This window comes from Leucopleurus acutus (assembly GCF_964270905.1).
Source record: "Leucopleurus acutus genome assembly, chromosome: 2".
NCBI classification, from domain to species: Eukaryota; Metazoa; Chordata; class Mammalia; order Artiodactyla; family Delphinidae; genus Leucopleurus; species Leucopleurus acutus.
The window spans coordinates 77557584-77572620 of NC_139143.1; the positions used below are offsets into that span (position 1 = coordinate 77557584).

General features: G+C 55.9%; 1 protein-coding gene across 1 annotated transcript; it reads left to right on the top strand.

Annotated features, from left to right (window-relative positions):
* Positions 1–7140: 7140 nt before the first annotated feature.
* VSIG8 (V-set and immunoglobulin domain containing 8) lies at positions 7141–14676 on the top strand (the record flags this gene model as incomplete). The annotated part of the gene is made up of 7 exons (XM_082856386.1): positions 7141–7189; positions 10833–11008; positions 11565–11766; positions 11890–12108; positions 12855–12980; positions 13316–13493; positions 14394–14676. 7 exons carry the CDS (start codon positions 7141–7143, stop codon positions 14674–14676), a joined length of 1233 nt encoding a protein of 410 aa, XP_082712512.1.
* Positions 14677–15037: the final 361 nt, after the last annotated feature.

Genomic DNA, 15037 nt, shown 5'->3' on the forward strand with positions numbered 1-15037 from the left:
AGATAGCTGCTGGGCGCGTCCCCAGTGTTTACAATGCCAGGTTACAAGGACCTCCGGCAAGAGTCCTCTTTTCACAGGGCCCAGGGAGAGTGGGCAAGCTGCTTCCTGTGCTTCCTCTGCCTCAGGACAACTGCAGCTTCCCCAGGCACCTTCCTCACCTTCCCCACCACAGAAGACTGCAGCCCCCTTTTCCCCCAAACCAGGTGGGCAGCCCCACCAGCTGCTAGGGGAAGAGGCTTTCTCACCTTCCCTGCTCCATACCCCTAAGCGCATACCTCCTACCTAAAGAAGTTAATCCCTTCCTCCCTAGGGGTCTTGGGAAGATGTGGTACCCAGCCTGGGATGGGAGAGAAGACATGGCAATGCCACTGAGGCAGCTGGCATACTTGCTTAGGTTCTCTCTCAGTATTCCTATTGCACGATTAAGAATACCTGCAGGGACCAAAGAGTAAGACTTGACTTGTTTCAGGGGACTCTCTTCCCAGGAAAGCCAGAAAGGACCTCAGGCGCCTGGAGCTTGCCCAGCTCGCTACTGATCTCTTCCATCTCGGGGCTGAGAGGAACAAGCTCCCTTGGAGTACGGGCCAAGAAGCGGACCTCCCCCCAGCTGCCCCCACCTGCCCTGCTGAGGAACAACCAGCCTCAGACTTGTTGCTAGAGGTTGGACTTTTGGGTGGGCAGTGTTTTCTCCTAGGGATGGCTTCAACATTCCCTCCTAGGGCTCAAGGATAGAAATAAACTCTGTGCACCCCTCCAAGCTGCTGAATCATCTTCGGGGTATCTAGGAAGCTGCGAGATTCCAAGCTGGAGAGCAGCGCTGGGGAAATCTGGAGATAAGTAAGAAGTGCTGTTTAGTGCATTGTCTCTGTTGATGTAAGGATATTAGAAGCTTGCAAAAAAAAAAAAAAAAAAAAGGGCCCAAGCTACTAACTTTGTCGTATGTGTACCTCATTGACTTCCCAGCTCCCTTCCCAGTTCCTTGGGTCTTCCGGTCCTTTCAATGTCAGACTGGGCTGGTGCAGCCTGGTCTATCCAGTGGCTGGGTGCCACCTTGGAGCACTGAGTCAGGTCTGCAGGCAGCTGCCTCCTGGGAATGTATGTCCCAGCTCCTGGCTGGGCTCCATGCTCTCCCTGCCCAGGTGTACGTGTTGCCTGAGTCACGCTGCACTGGGGCTTGGAGGCGGTCTCAGAACCTTTGCACCTGCTGCAGAAGCAGCACCAGTTGGGCATGACTCAGCAGCCCACCCTGGTGGCCCGGCCAGGCTGTCCCTGCCTCAGTGGGGGCCTGGGATGTCCTCCAATACCCCTGAAAGCCTCAACATCCCTGTCAATGACTCGGGCCCCCCGCTGGGCATTAACTGGTTTCAGTAGAATCTCTCTGATTAAGCTCCAATGAAAGGGGCTCAGGAGATTTCAAAGCCAATCAGGGCTTCTGGGGTGAGGAAGAGTGGCAGCTGTTGAGGTGACAGTGGACGGGAGACGCTTTAGTCTCAGACAAGAAGTCTGGGTGTTGAGGCCATGGAGCGCCTCACTGTTTTCTCACTCATCCGACCCCACTGCTGCTTCTGGGGAGCTTGGGGCCTCGGAGAGGACTGCTGGGGAGGGGATGGGTCACTCCAGACCAGAGGTCTCTCCCCAATTCTAGGCTGCTGCCAAGGTGACCTGCCCCCCTTTCCCTCCCCCTCCCACACTCTGAGAGATATCCTGGCAAATCACACCAAGGTTACCCGGAAGAAGCTCATGTCCAACATCACAGAAGTCTAGAGTCCCAGAAAGGGCTAAGTTATTCTTGATTTGACTGGCTTTAAATAGCTTAGACTTTCCCTCTGCCTTAGCTCCCAAAGCTCCCAGCCTCCCAGCTCTGCGTTTCTTCCTGCATTTTCCATGTCCTCTTGGGAGCGGGTTAGTCATCACCTCCCTGCCCTTTGATGACTTTGACGAAATCAAAGCCACACCCAAACATACACGGTTCAGGATGATCAATCTTAGCCGCCTAGTCTATCCTGAGGGTCTGGCTCTGACCCCAGTGAGCACTCAGGAGGTCCCAGAGGTTCAGTTCTCAAGGATCTTCCCTCCTCAGTCCAAAAATACCCATCAGCTGTCTATCCTGACTTCACTCTCTTCTCTGCTGCGTCTGGCAGGGCCCTGGTTTATTTTTCAAGGACTGAGATACTCTTCCGGCCACCTCTCTCCACTCTCAGTCCTGCCCGACACATCCTTAGTTATCCTTCAGATCGCCGTTTAAAGGTCATTTCCACCAGGCCAGGGGGTCTTGCCAAATATCACCATAGCTCAGCAGCCTGTGACGAGGGGTTGGTGCCCCTTCCCTCGTCTGTCTTCCCCTCCAGACTGGGTGCTCTAGAAGATAGTTTTGTTAACCGCTGCTTCCCCAGGGCCTAGCAGAAGGCCCCGTTGGTTTGTTGAATGACTGAAGGATATGGTTGATCTCAGCCAGGTGCAATACCTTTTATCTTCAGGGTCTCTTAATTCTTCTTCAGGGATTCGCATACTCTTTAAAAGCAAATTCTTCTTTCCTCCACTGTTCCCTTGATAACAGTTCAGTTTATAACATTTAATCAGCCGCCCTCTGCTAAGATGCTTTGCTGATAAAGTAGGTTAGGCCACTCCTTTTAGGGATGGGAACCATTTCAGGGCTGTTTGCTCCTAGGAGTCTGGGTCAGCTCCAGGATATCATCGCCCGCTGGGAGAGAGCTGGGCATATCCAGGCTCCCTCCTAGGGTCCCCCTTCTTCTGAAGTGGACCAGCAGGAATCACTGAGGCTTGGGAAGCCTAAGTCAAGACCCAGGGAATCCCTGGGTCTCACGTGTCAGAAGCTCTGTCCACTAGCCTTGATCTGGGCCTCAGTCCTTAAACCCCAATCCCATTCCTGAAACTGAACCCCACACGTGGATCTTGTCTTTCTCTCTCCAGCTAACTGTAACCCTTCATCGTCTCAACGCAATTGCTCCCATCACACCACCTGTACCACCTCTAAGCTCCACCACTCTTGTCGTCCAAGCCAGGGCCTCACCTGGGGGTCCTCCAGCCCCAAACCTTCGCTGAGAGCTGGAAGGGCAGCAGCTGCTGGGGCTCCCTGACTTCTCTGTGACTGTGTGTGCCCTGTGCCTCTGTCTGTCCTCTCTAAGCATGGCATTGTCAATCCCATGGCCCTCCTACTCCCAGACCGTTTCCTCTGAGGTTTTCTCTACATGGCCACTCCAAGGGCTGCTTCTCACTCCATGGATGTTGCAGGGGTGAGCCTGGGTCTACAGGGGGACTTGGGAGAGGGGCTCGGGAGCCTGCTGACTCTGTGTGTGAGGGCTTAGAAAGGGTCAAGCTGCAGATCCGGGGCCCTGGAGGGGAAATGGGGAGCTTGAACCTGAGCCTGGGAGGCCTGGGGAGAGGGGTTGGGGGGTAGGTCCAGGCAGGTGAGGGGAGAGCCTACAGGCGTTGTGCAGAGTTGCTGTGAAGGGCACTTTGGAGGAAGAGCAGACGGGCCACATCCTTGGCCTGTCCCTCCCCGCGATGTTCTGGGGTTGGGCTGTACCTCCTCTCAGAAGCAATCTCTGGGCTTCTCTGGGTCCTTATCTCACCTCTTCTCTCTGCTTCTGTACCTCTGTTCACTCCTTTCCAAGCTTCTGTCTTTGTATTTCTGCTTCTGCCTTAGAACAGAAGCTAATACAACCCAATCTTGGGGGGGTATGCAGAAAAGAGGGGCCATTCTGCCCCCCCGGGGAGCTATGGATTACTCAGGGAAAAGCAAGGGGCCCTTTTGGAAACTGGTGTGCTGGGACCCTGACTGTAGCCTGGGCCTTCTGCCTCCTGTCTCTCTCTCAGCCTCTCGTTGGGCCATTTGGATGGCACATGTGTTTCTCTGCTCCTTTTCTAACCACTGCCTCTCCCAATCTCTTTCTCCCTGGGGGCACAGAGGCAATCCCAATAGTCTCCGAGATCTGTCCAGACTGTTATGGGACCTGAAAAGGAAGTGGATGGGGCAATGGGATGTTTGGGGCTGAGACTGGTGGGGAAGAAGAGAGGGAGGAGTTGGGGGCAGTGGCCTCCCAGGAATGGGCCCTCTTCCTCTGCTGAGGATGAAGCCCACAGAGTAATGTGAGCTGTGGGCTGGTCCCAGGGGAGGGGCCATGGGCTGGACTTGTGTTATGAAAACTGAGCTGATGCCCCAGTGCCCTCACTCCAACACTGCCCCCTCAAAACCCTTGCAAGGGTCAGGGCACAGGGCAGGAATGCTGACAGTTTCTTTAACGGGCCCCAGATTGCAAGGAGGTGGCAATTAGACGTAGGTGGATCAAAGGAGAGCAACAACGTGCCCTGCCTTTTGAGGCTTTGAGGGGTCCCTGTATGGAGCCCTCAAAAATGGCTGTTCTTCCAAGAGCATCTAGGCCCTCAGTCTTTCCCAACTCCCGTCTCCTAGACTCCAAAACCAGGACTCCCCTCCTCCCTAGTAAAACTGCCTCTGATGGACCCCATCTTCCAATTCAATTTGGTGTCAGAGCCCCACTCACTGCTGTACGTTCCTGCATCCCCTCCCCAAATATCCTTCTGGGAGCTTGACCAGGTGGCGAGCTTAGGTCGTGGAGCAGAATTTCAGAGGTTCCATTTGTTGTGGGATTCAGTTGCTTCATACCTCTGAGATGGACTCATGTGTATCTGGAACTCTTGCCAAAATCTTGGGACCCCAATCAACACGTGCCATTGGTATTCTCCCAGAGCAAAGGGATGAAAATTCTAACCAGACTTCGATTTAGTGAACGGAGGCTAAGGTCTTTCTATATCATAAATAAAACCTAAGTTTTGATCCCCATGAATCCTCTGTCCATAAAACTTTAACCCAAGTTCTAACCCTAACCACAGCCTATTCTAACTCAAATCCCAAACTAAAGTCTAACACAGTTATAAATCCAATCCTAAATCAGTCTCCCCAGCCTTCAGTTTAGCTCTAAATGTATTCCCAGGAAAAACTCGCAATGAAGCTAAAACACTATTCCTTATCATAACAGGAATCCCAGCCATAAACCGTAGCCTCAGTTCTAGCGGTTGTTCTAGGCTTAATCTCAGTGTTAACTCTCATCCCAACCTCAAATCTGACCTCAACCTCACGCATCATTCCACCTAACTAATCCCAACCTTAATCCCAGCTCCAGGCTTCACTCCAACTCTAACATCAGCTAAAATCCAGAACCCAGTTAAACTCCAGCCTTATACTTCAGAGTAATGGAACCACGAACTCACTCCTCTCTTTTCAGACTCCCTCTTCCTGGTCCCACCTGTTCACCCCTCCACCCATCACTGACTTTCCCCATGGGTGGGTCTGGTAACACACAGGGTCACCATGCTCTTTTCTTGGTGTACTCTGGCTTGAGAATCAGGACGCCTGCATACCCCCTACTTAGGCCCCAGCAGCATCACCTGTGCTGAATCCTCATGTTTCTCCAGGCTTCTGTTTCCCCATCTGTGAAGTGGGGATAATGATCCCTGCTCTCCAGAGTGCGCAGGGCAACCCCATAATCCTCAAAATAAATTAGGAAATAAGGATCTTCATTGTGTACATTTTGTGGGTCCCAGAGCACCCTGTTATTGTTGGGAGTGCAGCTGGGGGGCTGGAATGCAGAGATGCACGGAGTCCTTGTGCTTCCTTATTGTTCTGTCTTATTTTTTCCCGGGGGTGGGCCCTGGCAGCATCCTGAGCCCCCCCACCCTTCTTGTGCATCTGTCAGCGACGAGGGCAGGCCCTTGATTCCTTTGAGAGGGCTGAGCTGTTGAACAAGGCAACTCATGACCAGACCCCTACCACTGTTTATGGGGCAGTCCTGGAATCCAGGGGAGGCCCAAGGCCTGTTCTGGGACCCCCTGGACCAATGAGCAAGGGCTGGCCCTCCATCTTCTCCCTCTGCCCAGCAGGACCTCCCCACCCCAGCTCCAACCTGCCCAGAACTGTGATGGCTTAGTCACCTGATGCCAGTCCAGGTTATGAGGTTCTTGGTTTCCCTTCCTGTGCATAGAAGCCAGGGCACCAAGCGATTCCTAAAAGAGGGGCACGTAGAGGGGCTTGGCGCTCCTCAACAAAGATGCAAGGACACATCCTGGTGAGGGGGTATACGGGCACTCAGGCACACCCCTTTCCTGGCCCTCCTGGCGCTATTCTCCTAGCAGCCCTTCACCCACCTGTCCACTCACCTCACTCACTCCACACACCCTGGGCCCTCTCCTCTCAGGCCTCACTGAACTGGTTTTAGATCTGTGTGGGAGATAGGGGTCTGGATCCCCTGTAACACCCCCAGATCCCAGGGATTCCCTGCACCTGGAGGTGACCTCACGTCACGTATGGGTGGGGGGCACAGCTCCAGAGGGGGCAGCCAGGGGAAGACCCTGTTCCCCTACACACCCCTTCCCTCCTTCTTTCAGATCAGGAGGCCTGACTCCCTTTGAAGTCTTGGGGCCCTTTCATCATCCGGGACCTCCCTTCCAGCCCCAGTGACCCCTTCCCTGGTGACCTTTCCCACAGACTTTGACCTGGGTGGGAGGGGGTCTGGAGGGTCAGGGATAGGAGGAGGGGACCGCAGTTTGAAATGCTGGAGCCTGCGCTGGGCGGGCATGTCAGACACCAGTGTCCTGGGGTCAGTGTGAGCCCTTCAAGGCCTGACCACCCTTCTATCCCCAGCTTGGCTTCTCCTTCCTCTTCTCCATTTCCCCTGGGGAAGGAGGCAGTAAATGTGTGGTGAGGGGAGCCCCGTGGACACTGTAAAATTGGGCAACTGTCGTCACCCCAAGGCTGGGGCCAGGAGGAAGTGGATGTTTAACAGGTGCCTAATTACATGTCCCGTTGGCTGTCTTGCACTACTGTCAGCATAGGGAAGAGTGTGGGGAAGGGCTGGGTAACTCCTTTGTAAGCCACTGTGTCACCCTGCTAATTAGGGCTCCTGGGACTCCTCCCCAAGGCGGGGACCAGGCTCCCCCCCCCCATAGTAATAACTGGCCGCTCCCCAGCCGGGCCCTCACTGCACCTTCCTGCCACTCCGGGTAGCATCTGGGCCCTCAGCTCTCCCTCCGTCTACTGGTCCCTACAACACCGCTGGCCCCAGGGATCCCAGCCCAGGAGGACGAAACGCTGAGCCTAGAGACATGAGAGTCCATGGAGCATTCCACCTTCTGCTCGTGTGCCTGAGCCCAGGTATGGGGCTGGGGAGGGGCAGGGGGGGCCTGCATGATGCCGGATGGGCAGGAAAAGGGCAGCGAAGGGCTCACAGAGGAACCTGGAAGGTGGACTGAGATGTCTTCTCACCCTCGCCCTGCTGCTACCGGGGTTTGGCTGTTGTCAAGGGGGCCTCTCCCCAGGAGAGCCCTGCACCTGAAGGTTTGGGGCACGTGTTCTTGTATGGTTCTTCATGGTGTCTGTGAACGTGTGGGGCTCATACGTGTACGCACATGTTGTGAATGGGAGCATAGGGCTCGCCCTGAGTTACTGGGGGAGCTGGGGGTGGGGTAGGAGGGGCAGGTGAGCAGCAAAGCTGGCTGGGGGTTGAGGAAGAGCCTGGGAAAGATTCCCTTTCCATGGGTCTCTGTGCTTCCAGCAGGAGGGCCTCTCCCCCAACCCTGCTTGCCTTGAGAGGGCAGAGCCTCAGGCTGGTGGAGTGTGAGTGGGCCAGGGAGAGCCGGGGCCTGAGACCTCTGCTCAGGGCCCCTGTGCTGTGAGAGTTCCAGGGTAGCACCCACCCCCTCTCGAATAAGCCTGGGAGGGTGTGGAGGGCAACTCCCAGAGCCCCCTCCCTGGGGCACGTCTGGAGGGCAGGGCTCAGGATTGGACATCATGGCGGCCTGCCTGGGATGGGGCAAGTCCCAGCAAGGGCCCATCTGGGTGGGCATTGCTGGAAATGGCTCTGAGACCCTCCTGGGGGTCTGGGTTCAGGCTAAAGGGGCCTGGGGGAGGAGCTCAGGAAGGGAGGAGCATTTTCAGCCTTGGTGTGAGAGTACGAGGATGTGTGAATGACTGCATTTCTAGCAGGATGCCTGCAACACCCTCTCTGTCTGGCAAGAGCTGGCCGGGCAGAGCTCACTCAGGAGCTGTGCTGTGGGGACCTGGGACATCTCTGTGTATAGTGTGTCTTAATGTCATAACGCACCAATCCCTTCTGTGGGAGCCACCTTTTCTCCCCTCCCTTTTCTTCCCCTCCCTTCTCTTCCCCTCCCTCATCTGCAGAGGGAGGGTTAGGAGCTCTGGAGGAAGCTGAAAAATTCACAAAGGACTTACAGACTTAGAGTAGACATGACTATTGAGGTGTCTCCTCTTCCCCGGCAAGCCTGTTGTGATTTCCTTCCCTCCCTCCGAGTCTCTGCGCCCACCTCTCTCTCCCACTCTGGTCTTCTTCCCTCCCTCCAGCCTCTCTCTTCTCTCACATGCCCTGGAAGTACTTCCTCAGTGCCACAGCAAGAGGAATGAAGGTGAGACACCAGGGATGACTTCCTCAGGAGAGCGAGGGGTGCAGAAAGGCTGGAACCCTTGGCAGGAGGTTGAGAAAGCTTTTAGGGAGACGGAAAGGCTAGGGTGAGGCTCCCTGGCCTGGGACAAGGGCAGACACTCTGCCTAGTGCAGGGTGGAGGCACCCTCTTCCAGCCTGTCCTTCCTTCTCAAGCCCCCTTCCCGGAATACTTACCTTCCTGTCCGGCTGGCTCCCAGGGCATGGAGACCATTCTCTTGTTGTGGGTTGCTTTCGGCAGTCCTTCCCCAGGGTGGGGCCTCTGCTCTCTGCTGAGCTCTGGCTCATTCGTGGTTTGCCTTGTGACAGCCCAGGACCTGGCAGATGGCATCAGGATCCTTATCTCAGGAGTGGGCTGGTGTTAGCTTGGCCTGGCGCTAGAGGAGGCATCACCAGGTCCCGTTAAAGCCCCCAGCAGCTAGCCTGCCTGCTCTGGGTTAACCTGGAGCCTAGCGGGGGTTAGGACATGGCTGACGGCCCAGCCAGGATTCCGAGGGGCAGGTTCAGTGATGCCTGAGTTGTTAGGGGTGTTGAAAGGGTGCCTGCTGGCTCTCTAGAACCAGACTAAGCTTCTGCAGGTATGTCTGGTCTTGCATGAATACACATGCGGGGCTCTAAGTGTGCACAGCGGGTGTGTCTTCTGGATTAATGCGCACTTGTGTTTGTGTGTAGATGTGTGTCTCTATGGATTCGACAGTGTGTGTGTGTGAGAAGGTGGGACTGCATAGGTAGGTATCTGCATTTTGAAGGCTTATAAGAGTGTGTCTATGTGTTGATCTCTTTGGCTGTGACAGTGTGCAACTGTGTGTGTGAGATGCTCTCCAAGTGTGAAGGTGGTCCCAGAAGAGAGCCAGAGAAGGGCAGAGCACGATGAGTTGCTGAGACCAAGGGCTGGGGCTCCAAAGGACTTGCTGCCTCTCACAGGAGGAGAGTGAGCCAGGCTGGGGGAGGGGCCGGCAGAGGGAGGATTGCAGGAGGCTGGGAGGTGGCATGCTGCCGGCCCAGCCAGGGTTGGGGCCCTGGGCACACCTCCACCTTCATATTCCTCTCTGGGTCCAACCGGTTGGGGCTAGCACTTGCCTGGGGCTTCAGGTTAGGGAGGGAGAGATCACTCCTGAGCTTCCAGATCCTGGCTCTTCATCCCAGGCTGACTCAGTGCAACTGAGGCTGGCAGTAGCGGGAGGGGCCCCAACTGGAGCGAGCACGTGGAGGTGGCCACACGATCACACAAGGGGAAGGACGCAAAGCGCACAATGCCACACGCCTTCACGCGAGGCTCACCAGTCCTACAGATGCGTGTGGCCATGGTCCCAGCACCATCGTTCACTATCACACACAGACCCAGCTAGGCTCCCGGTCACAGTCACGCACAGGCACGCACTATCACTCAGAGCACTTACACAGCCAGGAACTCACTGTCACACGGGCATACAGCCAGACACACACGCTGTCATACACAGACACACAGAGACATACGCATTCTCCTGCTCCTTGGGCTGGAAAGGGACTCCAGGGGCCACGGTGTCCATCCTCCTGCCTCTAGACATGATCACCTCACTTGGCCCAGACAGAGGTGGCTTTTAACCAACGAGCCTCTTCCATCAGAGCATTTAACAACTCTATGTGCTCCATGTGCCTGTACACACACACACACACACACACACACACACACACACACGCACACACATGCACACACACGCGCTGTCACGTAAATATATAAGCAGACACTCTACCTGGTCATGTGTGTGAATCTCCCTACAGTACACATAAGCAGCCACAAACACTCGTAAACATGCAATGTACATATGTGTATACACCCATACATGGATACACAATCGTGCAAACATACAAGCATTCTTTTTTTTTTTAAGATTTTTTTGATGTGGACTGTTTTTAAAGTCTTTATTGAATTTGTTACAATATCACTCTGTTTTATGTTTATGTCGCGGTTCCTTGGCCGCGAGACACGTGGGATCTCAGCTCCCCGACCAGGGATCAAACCCGAACCCAATGCATTGAAAGGCGAAGTCTTAACCACTGGACCACCAGGGAAGTCCCCCATACAAGCATTCTTAACAGCTATATATATATACAAACTGTATAGATGCAACCCTACACAATCGTACAATAGAGACATGCTTACACAAGTCTGCATAGACATGCGTCTATCAATTCACGCACACACCTATACACACGCTCAGAGCAGCCCCTCCTCGTTGTGGAACCCTCACTGAGCCCTGGGTCGCCACTGACAGGAATGGTGGAGGGAGGGGGGCTGAAGCTGGCCACCCAAGCCCTGGTCCTGCTCCCCTTACCCCATCTGCCCTGCCTGTGTCCTAGCACTGCTGCCCGCTGTGCGGATCAGTGGGAATGCAAAAGAAGTCCTGAACCTGGCAGAAGGTGACAGCGTGAGACTGAACTGCCCCTACATCCTGGACCCTGAGGACTCTGGTTCTGATGCGCTGGGCATTGAGTGGATGCAGGTCAACCCAGAACCCTCACGTCGGGAGAAAGTGGTAGGTGCTGGGCACAGGATTCCCCTTACTCTACACTTCATGGTATCTACCTGTTGGGCAGCCAGCACCCTGAGGGGAAAAGCAGGGCAGATAAGAAAACCGAGGCCTTGAACTTCCCCCAAGACTTCTCAGAGAATGAGGGAACAGGGAGGAGCTCTGTAATCACCGATCAAGTCAGCCAGTGAGTCAGCTTCCTCCCACCCCACTCCAAAGGGAAGACGAGGCACTGTCCTGGCCCAGACAATATACTTCCAGCTCCGATGATAGTCTTTGATTTTGAGTACCAGTCAGGTGCTCTGTGTGCCAGCAGCTTTATACACCTCATCCCATTTAATCCTCACAGGCCCCTGGAAGGTAGACGTTAGGCAGAGAGTGCTTGATCTCATCTGATCTCACACATTCTGTTAAAAGTCAGTGGATCAGGCATCATTGTTCCCATTTTTCAGCTGAGAAAGCGGAGTCTCAGAAAAGTTCAGTGCATTGCCCAAGACAGCCAAACCACAGGGCCTTCCTTGGCTCTCCCTGTCTCACCATCTCTGTTTTCTTCTCTTCACAGTTCCTTAGTTACGGGGACAAGAGGGCCAACCATGGCGACCTCCCCAATCTGCAGCAGAGGGTCCACTTTGCAGCCCCAGATCCCAGCCAGTACGATGCCTCTATCAACCTCTCGAACCTGCAGATATCCGATGCAGCTACCTATGAGTGCCGGGTGAAGAAGACCACCGTGGCCACCCGGACGGTCATCATCACTGTCGCAGGTATGACCAAACTCCTCTGAGCTCCTCTTCCCCAGATGTCAGAGCCAAGGGCGGCTTGGCCACCCTGAGCCTGGCTCTGCCTCTTGGCTGGACCCTGGCTCACAACTGCCCCCTCCGCTGCAGCACGGCCTGTGGGGCCCAAGTGCTGGTTTGAGGGCCACATGTCATACGGCCACGACGTGGTGCTGAAGTGCTTCGTCAGTGGGGGCAGCCCGCCTTTCACCTACAAGTGGAACAGGATCAGGGGGAGCGCCCACCCCTACCGTGCCAGTTCCTACCAGTCCCAGGACACCTTCCAGTCTGAGTTCTCCTACGACGAGTCCTTCAGCTCCATAAGTCAAGGTGAGGGGACCCGGGGAGAGGGGAAGATTGGGACGCTGGGTCCCGCTGGGGCTTCCCTGGTTCATCAGTGGCGCCAAGTCAAACATAAAACCGCTGTGGGAGACCCCTCCTGTGAGCCTGTTCCAGAAGCTGCTATGGAGGGAAGAGGAGGCAAAAGGGGAGAGTCCGTTGAAAGCAGTATGGTTAATTTGGAAAGAGCATGGTCTGAGGTAGAGCTGGGCTTGAATCCTGGCTGGACCATAACTGGCTACAAGACCCAGGCAAGTGGCTTCACCTCTCTGTGCCTTAGTTTCATTCTACAGTATATGAAAAGGGAATGATAATGTCTATCTTCCAGGGGCAGGTACGGATTAAATGGATGAGGTGTATAAAGCTTCTGGCACAGGCAGAAGCTGCCTAGTACTCACAATCAAAGACTAGCAGAGCTGGAAGAGACCTTAGACTTCCTCTGGTGTAACCCTGTACTCGCTGTACAAATGAGGAGACCAGGGCTCAGGGAGGGGACATATTTCCCTAAGGTCACAGAGTGAATTCATGGTTTCTCTCCTGTTGCTGGGAAAGGGTCCCTTCCTTGCCTCTCTGTTTCAGCAGGGAGAAGGTGACTCACCTGGAGAGTGGGGTGGACCTGTGTGTGTGCGCACACCCTTCCCTCCTTCCATGCCCCACCCTGCAGTGGTCTAGGCTGGGGTGAAGCTCTCAGAGACCAGGCCCCTCGGCCTCACCATAGCTCTCTGATGCTCCTTCAGTTTCAGGCATGAGCCACGGTGAGCTGGTGTTGATGCATCTCTCCCACAAGGATGATGGGCTGTACCAGTGCACAGTGGCCAACCATGCAGGCCACAGTGTATGTGTGGTGGAGGTGAAGGTCTCAGGTGGGTGCAGGGGCAGTGGCCCTGGAGGCCCCGTGGCTGGGAGGGCTGGACTGGAGAAACTTGTGCTGTATATTGGAGCCTCAACTGGCTCTGCCTTCCCACTGCCATCAGTGTATAGCTCTGCCAGGGGCAGCTGGGAAGCCCTAGGAGAAACATGCAGACATGAGGGATTAACTTGCATCTCTCCATATATTCCTCCCTGTGTGTCCAGGGGCCCTGAGATCCCCTGGGTCCCCCATCCTCTTTCCCACAGACACCCTGCCCCTGCAACTCCTGGTTAGCCAGGCATCTGTCAGTCTGCAGAAAGCCTGACTAATCTTTATTTCTCTCCCCAGGAGTCGCGCACATAGGAATAATCATTGGCATAGTGCTGGGCTGTTTACTCTTGCTGGGCTGCCTGATGTTGGGCATCTGGGGGCTCGTCCGCTGCTGCTGCAGGGGGCCCCGCGGTGCCTTCTGCTGCCGTAGCCAGGTCCGCAGAAATGCCTGCTGCGACTTGCCTAATGATATCAGGTAAAATCTGATGCCTGTTGCTGTGCTGCAGGGGGCTGGCGCCCTGCCCCTTCTCACCCCTGCCTGCCACCGGCTGGCTGGGATCCCCACCCCAACCCTGCCTGCCATCGCCATGGAGTGCTGGGACCCCAGCATGTTGACCGGCCACTCGTTGTATGTTTTTTCTCTCTCCCCCTTCCCATGTCCAGTCTTCACTTCTGCTTCCCTGCCCTCCATCTCCCTCCCGTCTTTGCACCTGTCTGTCTGTCTTATCTAGACTGTAAGCTCCTGCAGGGCAGGGCCTGTATGTATTTTCTCACTTTTCCCCTGCGTTGCACCGGTGAGAACTCTTGGACATGCTTACTTAAGAAGAGTTAATTAATATAAATAATAGCGCTAATAACTTATATTAGAAACAAACTAGAAATAAAAATAGAACAAGACTAGCAGTGCTAATGATTGCAATGCCCTGGGTATGGAGGAAAAGAGGGAGAAGATTAAGAGGCAGGTGAGGAGAAGGGGGGTGGGCAAGGTCAAGGTTAGTTAAGGAAAGGACAGGGAAAGCAGCTCCTTCTGGATCTCCAAGGTGACCTCTCTATCCGAGCCGGTGGTCCTGCGAAAAGCTCAGAAGGGGAGTGGAGGGCGCCTGGATGGGGCTGCCTGCCTACCGTGGGCTGTCCGGACACGTGTGGACAAGCCCTGTCTGGAGGGTGGGGATGGTGCCCCCGGGAGTCCTGCGGGGTCGCTGGCCCAGGAAGAGGCAGAGAAAAGAGTAGGTCGAGGCTGAGGTTGAGAGGCGAGGGCAGGCGGAGGGAGGCGCGGGAGAGGAGAGGTTGCCAAGAGCCCCCGGCTCTGCCCAGGCCGTGCCCACGCCGCGCGGCGGAGGAGCCCGCTCACCCGCGCGCCTGCTGTTTTCCACAGAGAGGACGACGTGGCGCCCGGGTGCAAGGCCAAAAAGCGCGGCAGCAGCGTTACCCACATCTTGGGGTACCCGATGCAGAAGATCAGGCACTCTCTGAGCCTCAAATACGCGCCTCCTCACTGCGAAGGCCCCGAGGACTTGGCCCTGGCGTCCAGCGCCGCCGCCGCCGCTCTAGACTGCAAAGCGGACCAGTCCCGGGTCTACGTCAAGGTCCAGAGTGCAGAGCCAGCCGCCTGCGCCGCCGAGGGGCCGCTGCCGTGCAAGGATGGCCTCCTGGTGTGAGCGCGCGGCGCCTGGCTCCTGCCCGGCCAGGAGGAGGGTGCGGGCTCTTTGCCTGCACCTGGGGACGCGCTCGGGCCGGCGCCGACCTCGCCTGCCTAGGGCCGCCTGGCGGCAGGGGGCCTGGAAGAGTTTCCCTCGGGAACGGAGTTGGGCGGCTGCGCCTCCTCCCCTAAAGTGGGAGGGGGAGGGGGAGGGAATAGAGACCATCTCGGCCCTCTCCGCATCCCCGCGGCCCTGAGGCTCGGGCAGAGGGAGGGAGGAGGAAGTGTCCGAGAGCGCTGGAGGCCGGAGACCAGGTGTCCCCAGCCAAGGCAGAGAGACCCGGGGGCCGGGTGGGTGGGGGTCTGGACTGAACTGTGCG